At 35.5% G+C, this 21,597-nt stretch overlaps 1 protein-coding gene across 2 annotated transcripts in view; it reads right to left on the reverse strand.

The window, feature by feature from the left end:
• Positions 1 to 705: 705 nt before the first annotated feature.
• The window catches only part of PCDH10 (protocadherin 10), a 60,999-nt gene continuing 40,107 nt past the window's right edge, over positions 706 to 21,597 (reverse strand). Inside the window, exon 5 of one of the 2 annotated variants that reach the window (XM_025420627.3) lies at positions 706 to 1,197. In XM_025420627.3, coding sequence (XP_025276412.3) covers positions 1,130 to 1,197 — 68 coding nt within the window. In that variant the 3' untranslated portion in view covers positions 706 to 1,129. Of the gene's footprint in view, positions 1,198 to 14,501; positions 20,697 to 21,597 lie in introns of those variants that run through there. The other variant, XM_025420629.3, reaches the window with a different exon arrangement.

Here is a 21,597-nt window from a genome sequence, read left to right on the forward strand (position 1 = left end):
AAGAAAGAATGTGGGCGCCTTAAATCCTCTTGACATGTCTGTCACGGGCACAATAAACTTCCCTCCTGTGCAGAAGAGACCCTTGTCTGTCACTGGGATCTCTACAGAGGTAACGATTGCCAAGTGGGTTTCCTGTCGACATCCTAAAATGTAACCTCCTCATCTAGGCTGCCATCGCTAGCATGACAGATTGGGTGGATGATTCCATCATCGCATCACACTATGTTTTACCATGTGGGGCCAGATGTCATCTTTGGGAAGAGAGTTAAAGCTTTTGTCAGAGAGTATTTCTGTTGTTTCACTTAACATCTACTCACCTTTTGGTATTGAAAGAATAAAAAATACAAACTGATAAGACTATCCCCAGGCAGAGTTTTCATGCTACCCAAAGCAGTCTCGGCAGTTATAAAGATCCTTCAATAATCTGTCAAAAACTGACATCACTGTGTAAAGAGCTGTTCATTTCTATATCTCATTTTGGATTGATGTACGTGCACTTTCATATCCTTCAGTTCGATATAACATTTGGCCTTTCATGTTCTCAGTTTAAGCTACAGGGAATTCAAAGCTATTTCAAAGCATAATTATATCAATCTGCATATAAAAGGCTCTATGTCCTACAGAGGGTTCGATGGAAAAGCAAACTCTTTCAAAGAAGAAAATTAGAAGTAATTCCCACAACTAAAATTCACAAAAGTTAATACATTTTTCATCTGATGAGAACAGTTTTATTTTTTTAAACCAATAGAAGATTAATCAAGAAAGTGATGGGGACTTTCTTGTGAGGTAGGGAGGAGAAGAGGAAGAAAGGAGAACTGAAAATTGGAGAGGAAGGCAAAGAAATGATGCATGTACATTATACATATTGTTTGATTATACACATCACATCAGAAAAATCAATAATTCATATTGCTGTGGCAGACAATAGGATTCTCACTTCCATATCATATTAGTTATCTGTTGCTGGAAAACAATATATTCCAAACTTGTATGATTCAAAGCTCTTAGTGCACTTCACTGGGAGCCTCTAATCTAAGGGCTCTTTTGAGATTGCACTCAAGCTGTTGGCAAAAGCTGTGGTCTCCTCTGAAGATGCAACTTGGGGAAGGGAGTCTGCTTCAGACCTCGCTCATGTGTCTGTTGATAGGCCTCGATCTCGCACCACATGGGTCTCACCACAGAGCTGCCTCCACATCTCTGCAAGCAATCCAAAAGAGAATGAGAGAGTATACAAGAAGATTCCCAATATGGAAAATATCACCTTTTATAATCTAACATTAGATCGACATTCTGTTTCATAGAATTGGGTTCCATATCTCAACTACCTTCAGGAGAAGCGAGGTACTTAAAGACTTCAGTAGCAGCACGTGATAATCATGATGGGCCATCCCAGAGGCTGCCTACCCTACATATATATACATTCACGTTAGGTTGCTTTTGTACTTTTTTATATTAAAAAAGACTTTTCAAAATAGAAGTCCACTAAATGTGGTTTTAAACCAAAAGTAATTGCTACTCCACAAACTTATTATTTCCAAATATTTGCTCTCCAAATATGACCTCCATAGTTTTAGAATGTTTCATAACTTGAAAATGACAAGTACAGTTACTTTAATCTTTAAAGTAACTCTTTGTTAATCTTTTTTTTCCCCCTACGGCAAAAGGAAGATTAGAAAAAAAAACCTCACAAACATTAGTTGTGTAAATTCTGAAGCTAACAAAATACTTAGCACCGAAGTTATGTAGCATATGGTTATCCTGGTCCCAAACAGTAAAATGTGTCTGTATGTGCCAGCTCTTAATTACCAGCTCATTAACACTCAGGTGTCAATTGCTGGTGGCAAAGGCAATACCCAAATGGCCTAGTTTCTGTCATGCACAGTGTAATTAAATTGACCTCAAGTACTAAAGCTTGCAAGTTGCCTGATACTATTTGGACACTAATTTCAGGCACTATTCAAAGTAGAATAATATGGTGAATAAAACCAATGTAAGAGAAAAGCACTATCAGGTTTCAAATTGTATTCTCATACGTAATTATAACCTTAAAACCAATTGAATAAGTAATCACCATTCGAATCTATATCAAATATAACAATACCTATCACATATTTGGTTTTACTGTTATCCATCTAAAATTTTTAGAACTCAAGATAATGATAAACTCCTTACAAACCAAAAGTGAAAAAAATCACCATAATAGTCACGTTTGGGAAAACAGTAATTGCATATCATATTTTATAATTTCACTTATTGATATGTAATGAGAGAATTATGTATATCTTATGTTTAAATTATTAATTTCTAAATATGAAGCATATCTATGCTTTCTTTTTTTTATTTATTTTTATTCTTTTTTACATCTGTGCTTTCTAGATGGTCCTAACAACAAAGAAATATGTACTTGTAGTAAGACTCCCACAAACTCTCAATAATCTAAGAGCAGATTTTTTCATGACTTTGTGTTATAAGACTTAGCTCACTGTGTGCAAAGCTTATTCTCAAACTTCCAGTTAAAAAGAGAGAGGAGATGAATTTATGCACAGACCTTTAGCTTTTCATAAAACTTCACAGAAAAGAACATTTTCTATGGAAAAGTCTACAAGAACAAGTAAAAGATAAAGAAACAAGAGAACAAACAACTGTAACAACCTTTTGGAAATTTGGAAATGGATTAGCAAGTTGCTATCAATTTACTAGTTTTGAAAATATGTAATCTTGAGCTAGAAGTTAAGAGTATGTAGAAAGAAATCTGACTTATCCCACAGAATATTCCAAAGGCTCGGGAATTAATAGAACAAATTAGTTCTAAAGTAGGAGTGAATATAAAAATAAAAAGAAGGATCAAAAAATGTCATTGAGAAGCAATTAGACTCCTAGGTTTCTCTCAACGACTGTGCATATGTAGGTGATCAATTATCCCCTCTGGTTGGAGACAGGAGATTTATTCTCTAAGGAGGTTAAGACAGAGGTGCCTACATTGGAAGACAGCAGGTACAGTTTAATGTGAGATCATCATACCCAGGAAATGTAGGCCCTTGAGTCTTCCAGCCATCTTTCCCCAATTAACTTTCAGAATGCAAGTGTTTAGGCTTATACCTCCAGGCAGAAGACCTGAAAACATTTCTCTGAATATCTCTAACTAGCCTAAGAAGAAAAATATATACCAAATATATGGACATTGGGGTTTCCTTAATTAAATGATCCAGCAAGATCGCCCAATAGATAAACACTCAACAAGCTTTTCACACAAGGGCAGAGTTTACTTTCAGCATTTTAAACATTGTTCTTAATTATGGGCATACAGCTAAGCATCACCAGACATTTGCAAAAAAAAAAAAAAAAAAAAAAGAAAAGAAAAAAAAAGAAAAAAAAATCTCTACCATCAATTCCTGGAAAGAGACACTATTCCAGGAAGATAAAATGCATACATGGAAAATATTGCATGCATGGAAAACGTTCAAAATACCTTTAAAGAGAAATATTAAGGAAACACAAAGAACTCTTAGATTTAAAATAAAAAAATAAAAAAGAGAAATAAAAGCCTCAATAGAAGTTCGGAAGATGAACATAAGAAAATCTCTGAGAAAGTAAATTAAAAAAAAAAAAAAACATAGAAAGTGGAGAAGAAAAAGTGGAGAAAATTGGTAGGTCAGTTGAGGAGGTTCAATATTCAAATAATAAGGGATAAAGAAAAAGGATGAAAAAAAAATAAGAGCAGAAATGATGAGAGCAATCATTCAATAAAATATCCCAAAACTGAAAGCTCGCGTTTAAACATTGAAAGAGCTTACTAAATATCTGCAATTCGGATGGAAACAGATCTACATCAAATCTCATGATATTATGAAATTTCAGAACTTGATGACAAAGAGACCCTTCCATAAGTTTCCATAGGAGATGGGGGGCCTATGTTCATAAAACATTTAGTTTCCACTTTGGAAAAATATTCTGCTTTGGAAGACAATATGGAAAACCTCTCAAAGAACCTAACCTTAATATCTGATGAGTTTGCCTTGAAATAAGCCTGACCAAGATCTAAATTCCTCAAGGGTTCTCAGGGATTTTGGTCCTATCAAACAGTGTAACTGTTCACTGTTACTGTATAACCAAAATTAAGCCCAATTTATATGTTGCCTTGACATCTGGCACAACTAGAAAAACATCAAATAATCTAACTCCCCAATTTTTCTCTCTACTTTGCTCCCAAAGTTAAGATACCCTAGGCAGACAACCCTACTTCTCAGGGGGACGAGAAGAAGATAGGTGTTGGTTCCTTCTTAGCTTGCAGAACAAGCCAATTCAAACAGCCAATCCTATCTCAGCAGAACCAGGAAACACTTTACCACCTTGATACCACAAAGCCTGCCTCCTACAGCCCCTGACTGTTCACTCTTTCTGAGTGCAACCCCGTGTGGCCATGCACAGCATCCTTCTTGCCACCTTCCACCCCAGGGCTGTGACTATCTGTGACGAATAAATTGCTGTTGGTCTCTTCCTTCCAGATGGGATATGTCAGAGAGTCAGATTTGACTGCAGTCTGTAGAACAGATCGTTTGATAACTGTGCAGGTCTAATGAGTGCTGGTTCCATGACCCAAGGCATAATGGCCAGCTTGACATGAAAGAATAGATGCTCAGAGTCCATGATGGACTGTTTGCAGAAGAGTTCTCAGTACATGGCCAACAACTACCACATATATCAGTCTGTCTCCTTTATCAGAAGTCCACAGGCAACTTATGACCCCGTGCAATCCTTCTGGATAGGTGAGGGAAGATGTCTGGGAGCCCAGCAACTGCTGTAGACAGCTGTCTCTTTGTCGGGGGGGGGGGGGGGGGGTAGGTGGTTAGGCAATGTCCCCAGAGTGAGAATTTACCTCCAATAAAATCTTTTTATCTGTGGAGCCAGCCGGGCAACCAAGCCCCATGATTAGAAGATGAGCCCTTTGACATGCTGGTAACTAGCAGCACTATGACAAGCCCCAGGCACATTGGCTAGGGGCTTTATCATTGAAACAGCAGTTGTGTCACCTCTCCATTATTTGGGGATGGACTTGTACCCAGTACTTAATGTTATCTGCTCCCTGATATATGCTCATATATAATGGTGCCACCACTCTAATGGTGAATAGTGCAAAGCCAAGGAGAATAGTGCCTCACCACTCCTCAGATCATGGCCAGATGCCATGGTATTAGAGGAGGTCAGCCCTCTCCCAGACCCCTTAGCAACATGGAGAGCCCTGCAGGAACAAGTTTGTGAATAATTAATCAGAACCTATATACTTTATGGACCATATTGCCATTGTTATATATGATGGAACTTGGTAGAATGTTGCTGCTTTTCATTTCGCATCCAGGATGTCCCTGATAAATGCAGGCTCTAAGGGTCAGCACAGTTGACCATACATCAGGCATTCATCTTAGCACTGGATAACCTGGTCAGAAAATGGCTCCATATGTACATTGTTATAAACTCTTGGTGTATTATATAAGAATTGTTCCCTGGAGGTAAAGGACTTTGGGAACCTCTTGTCTCACTGCGACCTAAAATATAAATCAAGGTAAGAGATGTCACTAACTGTACTGAGGCCACAATTCAAGGCCTCACCAGGACACTCCTATTGTTCCCTTTGGAATTTCAGAGATTATTGATCCTGACCAAAGCATTAATTTCACCTCTCAAAACAGACAATGTTGGGCTCTTGAAGAAGACATTCAATACATCTCCATGCCCCTGTAGACCCCAGGCAGCCAGTTTAAATGAGAGGCTTAATGACCCCTTCAAAGAATTCCAAAGAAAGCAAATAACCCTCTGCTATTGCCACAGGCATGGATTAATCTAAATCCACATCCCCTGGGGACATGTACTCCCTGTGCTAATGCCAGATGAGTTCCTCAATTTCCTTTATTGGCCATAAAGGAAACACCTTTAAAGTTCACGTTTTTGAAGGTCACCTCACTTTGTGACTCTGTGTTGGGGGCCCGTAGCTGATGTATCAAATTAAAGATATGCGGATTATGATCTGCTGAATGAGGAGGCAAAAGCCATCCCCACAAGGTTGGCAGATAGCTCCTCAGTATCCGAGCACCCACTTTGGGGAAATGAACCCAGGGTCATTTTGATCAAAAATACAGTTTCAATACACTCACACAAAAGAAATAAAGTCACAAGGTTTCATTGCTTACAGATCTCAGGGAGGGAGGGAAAAGACAGTCCCCTGTCCCAGGCCATGAGTAAGCAGGAGATGAGAGAGCAGGGTAACAAACACCTAGACAATGGTTGCGGTAGACATCACTGACTTTTCACTATTTTAAAGGGTGCCCCAGGAAAAGCAAAGCGGGAACTTCTGGTGGGAATCTGAAGCTCTGGTCCTTATCTGAACATCCAGACTGTGTGCATAAGCAGGGTAATTGTACTGTGAAATGCCTAGGCAGCAACTCAAAATAGTTGTTTTTCTCATCACACTGTCTTCCTCCTGGTCAAGTGCCTACTTCATGTCCTGGAGAGGTACTTCTGCTACCTAGAAGTCTCAGTTCATCACCAAGGTAAAAACTGATGTCAAGACATCAAGGAATCAATCACGGTATAAGGACTAAAATTAAAGGCCAATATTATGTGCTACCTTGACATCTGGCATATCTGGGAGTGCCTTGGAGGGTCTATCCTCAAGGTCTTCATTCTACCCTTGAAGATAAGATCCCTGAGCCAAACAGCTCTGCTTATCAGGGGGACCAGGAGTGTGGTTCTCAGGTTGTGTGGTTTCATTTCCCTGCTAGCTCCATTGAATTCTCCGTGATCACATCCTCCAGTGGGAAACACGGAAGAGCCCCCACCCCTGGATACCAAAGAAGCCTGCTTCTCGTAGTTCTTAGAAAGGTGGCCCTGTGTTCTGTAAAGTGTCCTTCTCCCCCAGGCTGTGAGAATATTTGACTCATAAATTGTTATCAATTTGGTCTGTCTGTCCAGTGTCCTATGTTATGTGTTCTCCATCCTCAAACCCTAGGGTGGAAATCTCTCCCTCACCAACAGGGTGAAGAGTCAACAATGAAAATCACCCTTTACCCTCTTTCTTATTTTTCATTTAGTATTTGATTAAATTAATTGAAGTAAATTGAGCTAAGTTGGGTGAATGTATTAGCTGGAATGATAACGATTTTATCAAGACAGAGGATTCAGACCTATTCTTGGTGAAGTAGCAGTTGTTAAATGGGATTTCTCTGGAACATGTACTCATATTAGCTTGACTCCAGTTTTGCTTATTCGCTGCCAACATAACATGTTGGTTAAAAGGAATAAAAATGCATATATTAAAACAACATTTTATTCTAAATATAAAAGGACTCTAGTTTCTTAGGCCACACTTCATGGTGCCTTATACATGAGAATCATCCTTAGAAATGAGCATGTGGCATAGAGAGAGCATTGAAATTTAAAAATATAAAGTGTAGTTCTAGATGCTATAACTTATTTTTATATGTTTAAATATAGTTACTCCTAGGATTTCAAGTAAAAATAAGACTCAGAGACTAGAAATGTAGCCTGGTGCAGGTTAAGAATTCAGTCAAGATAAAGGCTTGGGACATTAAGTTTATGGTTATGTTCTTTCATCAGTGGGTCTATATTTGTCCTATTTTCTTCATAGGTATGTTAAGGACAAGAATATTTTCAAGGACCTGCTCTGCACTAAAAGTCTATGATTCTGTGAGGATCACAGAGAAAGAAAAAGAGGAAAAGGAGAAAAAAAAAGAAAAAAGAAAAAAGAAAAAAGAAGAAAATAAAAGAAAAAAGAAAAGAACCGAAAAGAAAAGAAAATTAATTGCTAATAGAATTTAGATGGGAGTTGATGAATACAGGTCAAACAACTTGAAGGTATTATGACTTTTTTCAAAAATATTTGCTGAAAATGTTATTTGAGCAGATGGAAAGGAAAAATAAATAGCTTTTTAAAAACAATTATTATGTCTATATTTATTTTTATTTATATGTCTTCCTCTTTATTATGTGGTATCTATCATGCATGTCACACAAACAGCCAGAGGTTTTTGACTTAATCTGCCTCCTTTTTAAATTAGGCAAGACCACTTTTGGCATATGCACTAGCCAAAGTAGCACGGGAGGCGGGGGGGAACTTTAAAAATATTTCTAATTTACATATTACATATTTATAGAATTATTTTCAAATAACATAAGGAAAAAAATCAACTTAAGAGTTATAATTTAGGGGCGCCTGGGTGGTTGAAATAGTTAAGTGTCTGCCTTTGGCTCAGGTCATGAGACTGACTATCATTTGATAAAATGGTAAAAATCTAAAATTCTCTGAATATCTTTAAATATAATGCAGTTCAAGTTCCACTTGGATAGCAAGCAGCTAGCACAAATTGAGTGATAGGGGCATCTGCGTGGTTCAGTGGTTGATCGTCTGCCTTCAGCCTAGGTCGTGATCCCAGAGTCCTGGGATCGAGTCCCACACATTGGGGTCCCCATAGGGAGCCTGCTTCTCCTTCTGCCTGTATCGCTGCCTCTCTCTGTGTCTCTCATAAATAAATATAAAACCTTTTTTAAAAATTGAGTAATAAAGAGAAAATTAACAAGCCCTCCTACAAATAAGATTGCCCTTTTCTTCCCTTTATGTTGTGTGCTTAAAGGCAGCACGATCCACTCTGGTAAATGAAAACCCCAGTCATATCATTTCTCCCTCTCCCTCATCAGTCAGCTGACCATCTCATCAGGGAGGAAACACCATCTATTTGTTTTTTGAACTGTGTCTCTCCATTCTGTCCTTCCTCCTCCATGTGTACTAATCCAGTCTCTAAGTTACCTGTGCTCACTTGCTTCCTAGCTAGAGATTTACAACAGTGGGTCTCTCATTACCCCAATTTCTGTTTTTCTTTCTCTTTTTTTATTGTTATGAATTACCTCATAACATCCTCTAAATCATAATGCAACATTATTTGCAGCATTTATTTTCATATTTTAATTATTATTATATCTAATACTGGAATAGACTCTTCTGGAGTGTTAGAGGAAGTCTTACATTCAAACTATATCTAAGCTTGAAAAATGCCCAATATCATTCACTCCACCTCAGCAGCAATACTCTTGACTAATAAACAGAGTGTTGTAAACTTGTCATCTAGGTTCCTTTAATCTTATGCCAGCGTCACATGCTTCTGCATGATCCCTTAGTGGCATTTCCAGTTTTCCCCCTGTTCTAGTCCCTATAATTGCAAGTGCATTTTCTTAAGATCACTGAGACACCTTAACCTTAAAATATTTGCAACACTATCATGTAAATCTGTACATCCTTTGTCAGAGAAACAATGGATGTATAGAACGCACACCTACACATATCTACAGAAGCATCCCAATGAGATAGTTGGGTGTTCCTATATTTTAAAACAAAATTTATATAGCCTTTCTCTGTTTTAGTCCTTCCTAAGGTATATCACTTTATCTCATTCTTTACTATAGTTTCGCTAGCATTGCCCAACCATTGTTCATTTTCATTAGTTTTCTCCTTGTTTTAACTTACGTATGTATGAGACTACGTGAACTTTAAAAATCATAACTGCTTCTCAGTCTCTTAAAATTTACTGGAGAGTGAGGCAAGACAATTGGTTGTATTCTCTCTCCCTCTTTATCCTCTCTTATTTCTCACTTTTTTTCTCTAAGTCAACTTACTTGGTATATTTTATTATGACCATTGCATTGTCCCTTTGTGGTCTGCGTAGCCCAGCATAAAATAAGAGTGGTTACCACACGGTGCCAGAAGAAATTGATCATTTATGGCCCATGTATGGAAAAACCCATGCCAGCCTGTTGAAGATGAAATATACCATTACTTTCCAACCAGGCATTCTAAATAGTCTAAAGATTAATTAATAGAGTGGCACAAAATGTATATGTTTGCCTATAAGATGATTTTCTTCATGCATTCCTCCATGAGTCTCTTTTGTGTTGGTTAATACTTTTCCCCACCACACACACACACACACACACACACACTCAGATACCAATTTTGAGAGAAATGTATTACCAGAAAACCTTGAAGTTGGCCACTGATTCCATTATTAATTAGAAACACAACTGAGAATATTAAACATCCTCACACTTCTAGAATAAAATTCAGTTTTAGGCTTATGCATTACCACACCAGTGCTTGTTTTCTTTCCTTTTTTTCATGACTAAGAGAAGAGTCACTCACAATGATAAAGGAAGCAAGAGCATGGAGATGGTGTTCCAAATTAGATAATTGCAACATTCATTAAATGTTTCTTATTCCCAGGCAAACTAGGTGAGCAATGACCCAAGGATTAGCAACTGCTCTCAAAGACAAGTAAATATGTATGATGAAGCAAAACAAAAAGTGTCTTCATCCACACAATATTCTCAATAGAAGTTTTTACATGGATTAATCTAGTTCCCTTAAACATACAAGTGCCCTTTTAGAAACACTAATTTAATCACAGATTAATATGAGTTGCTTTATTTTGGTGATAAGTTTAAAAACCTAGTTTTCATAATAAAGAACTAAATATTTTGATTAATTAAAAAGAGGAAAATAAAACAATTTTGAACAACCCAAGGCCAGCTCTAGAGAACATTGTCTGCCAAGCTAAGAAATGACAACTTCAAGAAGTCTACAATTAGAACCATTGGGGACTGGGGCTCTGCCTGTTGAGGCGACTTACCCCGTGGGAGATTCTCCCTCCCAAGTAGTCCTTCCTTACTGGATAGTAACACCATAACCAGGCCCCAATCAAAAAACAGACAAGTAAATGATCTTCTTACTGCTATTCTTTTACCTTCTGAAATTGCTGTCATCAAAATTGAAGCCCACACTAAAAGGACTGACCCTGAATACCAGGGAAATGCTCTAGCTAACTTTCATGCACAGACAGCAACAAGAGTCTATAAAAGTTGCAACTCAGGACTGAACTCCATTCTGTTTCAGCAAAAAAATAACCCCTCATTGCCAGACTTTTGTCACCCTGGCGTTCTTATGACATAGCAATTGTCTGCTCCTGAATCAGAAAAAAAATAAGATGGGCAAACAGTGGCTATAAATTAAGTAAACAGTTGGAGCTATGGGAAACCCAAGATAACAGTTTTTCCTGGCTCCCTAGTAAACCTCAAAATTCAGTTTTTGCATTCCTTTATCCTCCATGGTGCCTTTAAGATGACTCAAATTATGAATAGACATTGGTGTAGCAACTTTTTTAAAATTGTCCAAACATGGGACATCTGGGTGGCTCAGCAGTTGAATGCCTGCCTTCCGCCCAAGGTGTGATCCTTGAGTTCCAGGATCGAGTCCCATATTGGGCTTCCTGCATGGAGCCTGCTTTTCCCTCTGCCTTTCTCTCTCTCTCTCTCTCTCTCTGTCTGTCTCTCATGAATAACTAATTTAAAAAAAAATGTGCAAACAGTTTAATACCAACATCTACCCTGTCAAGTTCATAATCCTGGAGATACTGTTTTTGTCCCAACAGGGTCTTGGACTTACTCCCTCTGGTCCTTTTGAGCACTTTAGCTGGACTTCATTCAATTGCCAGTTAGTGTGGGTTATATTGATATGTACTTGTTATTTTATGTATGTTTTCCAGATAGTTTGAAGCTTTCCCCTGCCACAGGTTGATGCTCACAGTGGAAAGAAATTATTAGAGAATGTGTTTCTCATTTGGTGATTTCCTTCTGCAATCTCCAGTGATCGAGGCACCCACTTCACTAGACAAATAGTATGAGCCTTAACAAAAACCTTGCAAACTTCTAGGAATCATTACTGTCCCTGTCATCCTCAATCATCAAGCAAGGTTGAGAAAACTAATGGGATCGTCAAACTCAAAATCTCCATATTTGTTGAAACTACTGGACTCCCTTGACCTACGGTATTTCCTTTGGCTTCGCTGACTATTCACAGACCCCCTTTGGGAAACATAAACTAACTCTACATGAGATAGTCATCAGTAGACCAATGTCTATTGGTATACAACTTTCTGCTGATCCCTTGTTGCATGCTAGTATGGCTAGCTACTATAAGTATTTAATGTCTTAGGCTAAAGGGTATCGACAGGTTAAAGAAGCTTTCCCAAATCCCAATTCAAAAGATCCTGTTAGTCATTATCTAAAGACCTGAAGTCTGGCCACTGGATATGATTCTGGAAACATCATCAGAGGACTCCCCATGAGCTCCACTAGAAGGGATTTACAAGCACTCTCACCACCGACACCGCTGCAAAACTAGAAGGCACTGAGTCCATGGTACACATCTCACATCCAAAGAAGGCTTTACTCGACAATTGGTCCAGTACAGATACTGAAGACCCCCGACTCAAACTGACAAGGAATACAAGTAGCTGACATTCATGTAGACTTCTTCCACTCAAGACACCAGGTCAAAACTTCATCCTTTAACTGAACATGAAAGCTATTTTCTTCTCTTTCTTTTCTTCACTCTGGCATTGGCCTGGAGAGCTAACATCCTCATCTATACTTCCTAGACCATTGGTGATGGTCATCCCAAGCTTCAGTCAATCCCTCTTAGAAGTCTTTTAACAAGTTCAACTATTATGAACAGAACATCCAGTGCCTTGTTTTTTTCTTTTCTCCAATTATAACTGTAGTTATGCAATTAAACTCATATACCTATGTAAATCTTCATATAATCACACTCTCACATTCCCTTGAGTGTCTAGATCAGCTCTGGCCTCCCCTGCATTAATAGATCTCTCCAGCAGCACCCATCTTTGCAAGGTATTCAGAATAACTTTTTATTTTAGGCTGCAAGATTTATTCTCTGAATGTGCTGAAAACCTAATTGACCCCTGAGGTGAAGGGGCAAATGCACCAATCTCCATGAATGAATCCATTAATAGGACTTCCTTAATGGGAATGGTTTGTGCCCTAGCTGGGTTTGTTTTTGTTTATGGTGCTCACCATTCTCTTTGGACCTGAATACCTAGATGGCTGTGGTGCATACCGGGGGCAATACCACTTAGGTTATCCAACTGTACCCCTAATTTTCCACAAACTAACTAAGACATCTCATTAGCTGGTTCCCCTGAATTTACACCATCTAGCTAGAAAGGACCTCCCAGGAGGCATTCATGACTCAGGATGTGCTCCCTTTGGCAGGGCCATACTTCCCTGGTTAGGGATAAATGTCAATGAGAATATGATAAGAAACCTCTCCTTTATTTTTGAAGGTAGAGTAGAATCTGTTGCTAAGATAATAGCTACCCACTAAGGATCCTTAGCCTTTCTGACCAAAGTTGTTCTTGATAATAAGATAGCCCTCAATTATCCATTAGCTGAGTGAGCAGGTGTCTGGATTGTGGCAAACACCACCTGCTCCCCATGGATTAACACTTCTGGAGAAGGTGAAACTCTGTTATAGAGATCCCTGAGCAAGCCATTTGGCTTAAAAAGGTGACTGCTTTAGTGGGGGTCTTTCTTTGACTTATTTGATTTTGATTGGTTTGGGCTTTATAGACCATGGCTCCAAAGTTCATTCCAAACATTAAAAATTATCCTATTAAAATCATAATAATCTCCCTAGTGCATTGTATTCTCTCAAAAGCCTTAAATGTACGTTCACAGCTGCTAACCACCAAGAAAATGATCTCCCTAAGACTGGTATTCCAGAAAAGAAGCAAAGAGAATGGCAAATTTAAGGACTGTGAACCTGGAACTGTGACCTATGGATTCCACAAAAAGAAACAACAGAAGCTGCCAGGCGGTAGCTGAGAGTGGTGCTAATACCTTGAATTTTGATCACACCTCTCAGTCAAGCTGACAGTCTGATCAAAGGAAGGAATTGTTAAAAAGGAAACCACAGGTCCAAAATGGAGTCACTTCTGCTAGGCCCACATCACCAAATGGGGGCTTTATTCCTAACCTAATTGCAGTTTCAACTTTCCCCAGGAATGCAATCTTAATCAATCAGCCTGGAATGTTCTGCTCACCACCAGTGAAGTAATCCACATAATAAGACCCTTTTATCCCCCAAAGGGAGATGACCTTGCCTGAAATAATCCTTTATTTTGTTTATAACTCCCTTGTCCTGGCTTTAAAACCTTTCCGTTTCTGTAGCCCTTTGGAGCTCTCTTCTATCTGCCACATGGGATGTTGCCTGATTTATGAATTGTTCGATGAAGCCAGTCAGATCTTTAAAATTTACTCAGTTGATTTTTTGTTATTTCACACTGCCCAAATTCATTTTATAATATAAGTCGTATGCAAAAAATATCATTCTGTCAATTATTCAGTAACTCCAACAAACATTTATTTGCATGGAAATAGAAAGTTATTCCAAAAGCACATTGGAGGTTGAGGGAAAAAAAAATCAGGTAAATATATCCTAGTGCAATCATACATATATATTTTTCATAGTAGGAATAGAGGGCTGTTTGAGAGTTGCAAAAGGGAAATGACTGGAACTCAGAAGCTGTGAGTTTTATTTCCTTGACTCCATACCACCAATAAATAGAGAGGCAAAGTTGAACTGAGCTGATGAGCGGATGCCAAAGGCAAGTCAACTTTAATCTTGAGAATTTGCAATAAGCACTGCTTAAATACAACTTGGAAGCAGTCTGGAGTTTTGTGAAAGGATTGATTTCCATTTGTAGACTATATTCCATACTTTTGGTAATTAAGAATAGCGATAAAGGGATGAAAAATGATATTAATAATAAAATACACCAACTAATATGCATTAGCATTGTGCTATGCATTTCACATATGTCAGTTCACTTAATTCTCATAAGACTTTTACAGCTAAGTGTACTTCATATTTTACAAAGCTAAAGATCAAGATTCAGATTTGAAAGAACTTTTTAAAAAGATCTTCCCTGACTTTCTACAGCATTAAATAAATTTAAATTTGAAAGAGTGATCATATGGTGTAGTGTTTTTCAAACATTTGGGCAATGATTCACAGCAAGAAATATATTTCACATTGTGACCTATTTCACACATGTATCAGAAAAAATGTTTCACAAACAATTATTTATTTTTACCATGAGTGATGCTTTTTTATACTCTTCTACTCTACATTTTTTCTATTCTATTTACCTATAGTTTTGTTTTTAAGTTTTCATCTTAATACATTGAATTACTCTCGTGACCCACAGTTGGTTTTTGACCAAAATTTTGATTACTTAATTATTTGATCATTTAATTATTTAATATTTTCCTATTATTTCTTTGGTTCTCAAAGTAAACTAGAACTTTCATAAAGGTAGATATTACTACCAGGCATTCTTACCTCCCCTTATTGTTGGGCCTTAATATAGGTGTGTAATTAATAATATTTAATTTTTATGTCTGAAAATTCATAATAGTGCTTAAATAGAAGAGTCTGTGATATGATTCCTAGAAAGGGTAAAAGTGAGGAATAGGAGGTACAGGTCTAGGGGAGAAAAGTAACTTGTAGTTATAGCTGTCAACATTTTATTGAGAATCATCATTCCTGCATATTTCAATTATTTCTTTTCCACCGTAGGGTTGGCTTTATTCGATGTCCAAATAAGAGAAATTTCTAGTCCTATCCCTTGTCTCTTCACAAAATGAATTTCTGTCCAGATATGTATAGTCTGAACTCAAGAAAATCAGTTACGTAAACCACATATGAAATTACAAAGCACATTTCTTCTATTACCTTTAACTGTTTCAGAATGTAAATTTCTGCAAGATTCATTCAGATTATTCTTACATTATAAAAATCTATAATTTATATTTTCTTCTCGAATAGTGATACCCTTCTGTATTTTATTTTTTCTTAGGATTCCATTGACTTTAAATATGAAATAATTTCTTTCTAAAAGTTTAGATAAAACGTTTTCCTCTTATTGCTTGAAGGCACTCATATCCTGTGTATAACTTCTATATCATTCCTTGTGGACCCTTGGTATTACTACGAATCAAAAAAATTAAAAAGAAAATATAACATTAGGTGGGAAAAATATATATTTAAAATATTCATTGTGGGTATCATGAGAATCATATGGAACTAAATGTCTACTTTCAAAAGTATAAATATCATGAAATCCTTTAAACCTAGCATATGTTTCTTCGAATGAGACTCAGTTTTGAACAGATGTCCCCTTAGACCTGTTATATTAAGACTAAAACTACTAAATCAGCATTAGTTGTTTTTAAACTTAGGGCCATATTTTGCCACTGATTTTTATTCAAAGCTCCCACAGGCGTCAGTGGAAGATCGATGCATGGAAAAATGGCATAATATGTATCCTAGTTTTATTTATTTCATATGTATACAGCAGTATAAAATAATATATTACATTTACACTCATTTTACTTATGTATTATTATAGCATTCACAGTAACAAACACTATAGTTAAGATTTAAACTCATCTTTTGTTATAATACCCTGTTTTCACTCACAGATAACTGTCTTGAAAATGTGTTTAGAGCTGAAATTCCCTGCTTACTTTCAGCTCTATGATGTACGGATGTATTGGAAGTCTGAGTTCTAGCATTCAGACATTTTTGAGTCTCATGTGAAATTTTAATATTTGCATCATTAATGCAAAATTTTCATGCAACTCAAAAACATCTGGTGTGTAAAACTTCAAACTAAGCATGTGACAAGTTTTCAAGAAATAAAAGTCATTTTTCTAATTTTACAAATACTTAAAAAATAACAGTGATTAGAAATACATGCATGCACACTAAAGTATTAGAATTTTAGTCATATTATTGCCTGCAATACTCTGGCGGCACCCATCTACCAGCATTCTCATAGAATGCTATAATCTAAAACCTACGCCAAGTTTTAGAAGAAAAAAAAATACTCTATTGAACAGTAGTTTCACAAATTACTGTATAAGGATTTTGTTCAACCTAGCAGAGGGTAATTCCTTGAAGTGCTAACAATATATAAAATAATTTTACTATTCCATGGTGTAAAAAATATGGAATTTTGTCATTTTCTGTTTTTCCTTGTTAAAAAGGAACATAAAAAGGATGTTAAGTGCAAAGCCTTTACCACTACAAAATTAGAGTTGAAAAAGATAAAGAACCCAAGAAATTGCAATATGAAAAATATAGGATTTTCAGAAAAATTATCAAGTATACCAATGTTTTAAATATTTTTGAGTTCCTCGGGTATTCAAAGCACACACAGAAATATGAAGGGGTGAAAGAAAACCACATGCAATGACAGTTAACAGTTCTCTCATCAGTCAGTACTGTAAGCAATTTTCATTATCCTGCCTAACATTTGCAATATTCTGACTGAGTAATTATATTAAATAGTACCTTTACTCCAGCAAATACTTTGGTAAGGTGAAATGATACAATTTACATGCAGTTATTAAAGTTTATGTTGAGAATTGTGAGGGTTTCTGTTCCTTTATCGGAGAAGTAGGAGAGTTTCTACGTTACAGGAGATCTGCTGGCAAATTATAACATTATTAAGAAATGAAGCAAGAGGATGAATAATGAAAATATTTAAATCTTCTACTATAGCACTTATTTGCAATGTTTGATAAAGGCATTGCATTTAATATCTTCAAAAAACAGAATGTACATATTTCCTTCATATTTCCCAAGAAAGATGATACACTTACAGGGATACCATTATGTCTGCAAAGTAATTCTGATGTGGTATTTAAATTTCGGATTTAAAATGATTTCACAGAATTATGTTCACAAGGTAAAAATTAGAATTTTACATGTGGATAAAAGATTTCTAAAAAATTGTCGTTTGACATACCTTTGAAACATTAAGATACTATTTCCACAGGAAAATAGTTAGACGTTTTTACTACTTTTAACTAACCATGTTATCAAGGAGTAAATGCCATGATTATTCATTTTGGAAATAATTTACTGATGAAATATTGACTAATAATTTAGATATTATTTTCCTTTGATATTTATAAAATGATGTAAAATTGGATATTAGGATGACTAGATTAAACAGAAAAACTATTTTAAAATTCCTTTTCATACTAATCTAATAAGTGTTTTTTTTGACACCTTATTATCGGTGGATTGCATTTTTCTGTTTTAGAGTCCCTCATCATTGGTAAATAACATTTTAGCCAATTGCTAGGTGATATCCTTACTCTATTGTAATTTCTGATTTATTCTGGATGCAATAGATAATTGATTAATAACTAAACATTTGGTATTTTGTTTTAAGTAATTCTACTTTTCCCACAAATTAGGTAAAACTTCTTTGTTTTTTGTTGTTTGTTTTTGGAGATTAACGATATAATTTAAGAATTTAAATGCAAATTAGGAGAACTGTTACTATGACATATAAAAAAACTAATGCATAAATATATGGCATAAGACATTTGTTCAAGGGAGATTATATAAATTGACATAAAAGGCTAAATAATTAAAGAAACTTTCTTAGAGTTGCATGAATGAATATAATATTTGAAGTGAGTATAATCTTATTTTTAATGCATGTGATAAAGCAGATGGATGTGTGTTTTCCCCCATAATTGTAAAATGATGAATGAAAGGTTTTAATTAAAGCAGAGTGATTCAACAAGAAAATCATTTTCTTGTTTAAAAAGTAATTACAACAAACAGACGTTTTTCCAGCTAAATTATATAGAAACATATCCTTACTAAAATAGTTTATCATTCAAAATATTAATGTAGTAGTGCCAAAAGTTTGAGAAAATGTTACTGCTGCAGCTATGTGAATGCGTGTGCTTTTTGTGTCATATATGATGGATTAGTTTTATATATTTTCAAAGGGTCCCCAAAAGGCTGGAACATTACATATATTATTTCAGTATATAAAATGATTGGGATTATGACATATTAATATCTATAATTTGATAACAGTCAAATGAGTGATGACAAAATGCCACTCAAATATATACATATCAAGGACTTATGAATATACATATACATTTTAATGTTAAATAGAAGGAAAATATTCCCATTTAAGTGACCATAAAATGGAGTGGGTGGGAAACATTTCTTATGTGTTAAGTTTTAATCTGTTCTTTAATAATATAGCACAGCTCAAAATATCCTGAATTCATAAGATCATTTGACGATGAAGGTAAATATTGCCAAATTGATTTGTGATTTGGATTGGGCAAACATTCAAATATATTGAAGGCTTTTTTAAGGGGAGCTATGAGAATTCTTTTCTCTCATAATATCTCTCTTAGTTAAGCGATCAACAACAGCAGGAAAAAAGAAAAAAATAGGTAAAAGAAAAGAAAATACATCTTAATGGATTTAATAATTAACTTCATTGACTTAAAAACAAGAGGCAAGCTTAACCTTTCAAAGCTGACTCATGAGGATGTTTCTTATTAATAAAACACTGACTATATTTAAGAGATAAAACTTTCACATGTAAGATAATACTGAAGCAATAATGTACCATGCTTCTATCTCCAAATTTATTTATTTTAAATTTAGAGATCCTTGTATCTTATAGTTACTCTTTACCAGTTCAGATATCAACATATCTCTATATATTCATATAGAGTTATAAATGAATTTGATATTCGTGTGTTATTAGGAGCCACAAAACTATGCAAAACTATGTAAAATAAAATTCTGTGTGAGTCATGTGGTTGAGGACTTCTTAAAATAGTAATCTTAATGACGTGTTTTACATCACAAAATGTACAGACACCCAGTGTTTGTTTTTGTTTTTTCCTAACCACAAATACTGATGAATTTATAGATTCTTTATAAAAGCTTTAAACGATTCTAAATTCAAAGCCATAGAAATAGAATCGAAAGAATGTAGATTGTTAGATAATTTGATATTACATGTTCAGTGCTCTTCTGATAACATCGACAGCTATATCTTTGGCATTGAAAATTCAGTACGAGTTCTTGACAAAATTTTGTAGCTTAGAGCTTCATTTTCTTTTAAACAAGGAAAAACAGGGCTGAATAAGATATGAAAATTGGGAGGAAATTATTAAGGATTGTTTTTTTCTTAATAAGTTTATCTTTGGGACCCTGAATTACCTTTTACTTTACTATATGATGTGGACTGTATGAATCCATTTAAAAACCAACTGAGTTGTACCACATTTTAGGAAAATTATATAATATAATATATATATTTTATATTTATTTAGAAGCTTTGAAATAGTACAGTAAACACTTTGCAACACGGTGTATAAACTACAGAATGTCTTTGATATTTTGTGGGTCTTCAGAATACAACATTTTTTATAACCCACAGGTGAAAAGAACATAATCACAATCTCTCTTGTAAAGTTGGAATAGTTTGGGGAACACTTGATCACACAAAAATAATATAAAACAGTCAAGTTTAAAACAGTGATATTGCATTTATAATGCACAAATTTCCTTTATCTTTATGACTGGCTTCTCGTGGTGAATATAAACATCTAAAGGGCTCAGTGACATTTGGAGAGAGAAAGATATATAGTGCTGTAAACAGGCACACACTGATCGGAGAGGCAAAATCAGTTGCCTCTAAAGTTTCTACAGTTCTGCACATTTCAACTCATTTCTCAGGCCTGCTGAGAGCAATCAGGTCCTATAATTGGCCACGATGACTCCGCCGGCAATCTAATACTCAGTTACACACAACTAACTGGATGGCCAAGATAATGAAGTTGAAAAGTTGATGCTTTTGTTGGTCGACTTTGTGCAAATCATGCTGCTTCAGGTAAATCCTGTAGAATTGACTAGCATATCCTTTTCCGTGCTGTGAAAAAGAAAGAAAAATACTCTAAGAAAAGGAGCCTGGGTTTTGGAGTTTAGAATTGCATGTTATTGTGAAAGAAACAAATACAGTTGGAAATAAGTTGTGTCCCTGTACAGACCCATGTAGTGTCAAAATACTTCAGTGTTAACCTTGGTTTCTCATGGTCAGGTTATTCTGGTGCTTGGCTTTCTGGGAATGACAATTTTGATATTTTAACAAATCAGTCTTGCATGAGAGATGTATACTTTATATACGGACCACCAGTCATGTGGAGACTAACATTTTTAAGTGACATAGAAGACAATCCCTACTTCACTACTTAGGCACGATCAGAGGAGAGGGAAAAAATGTATGGCCCTTAAACATTCTAGAGCAGGTCTTTATAATACCTATGAACAACTGGCTATATGTTTAGTTCAATAAAGTCAAGTTATATATATTAAATCAATATATGATACAGAAAACTGTTCCAGAAAATACTTATGTAGCTAAAAAGTTAAAGGATGCTTCACATTCTCTAGGTTTACTTTATCTCATCTTTGAGATTATGCAAAAATCAAACCTTTTTATGTCTGAAAAATAAAAAAAATATATATATATAAATTTATCCCCTAAAAGCAATCAGTTTTCTTATAAATAAGGTAAAGGTGAAAAGAGAAAAAGTTATTGAATTTGGCCCAGTCTTATAAAATGCATTGAATTATGAAATAGAATTTCCAAATTCAATCATTTAGATTTTAAGATTTTAAGTATTTTATTTATTTATAATAATAATGGATATTTATTCCCACCTATCCATAATCTTTATATTTGGCAATAAGCACAATGAGAGTAAAAACTGCATTCCCTCAGTCAGAATCTGGCACATAATAGATATATAATAAAAATGTACTGAAAATTG

The sequence above is a fragment of the Canis lupus genome, chromosome 19, assembly GCF_003254725.2.
Source record: "Canis lupus dingo isolate Sandy chromosome 19, ASM325472v2, whole genome shotgun sequence".
NCBI classification, from domain to species: Eukaryota; Metazoa; Chordata; class Mammalia; order Carnivora; family Canidae; genus Canis; species Canis lupus.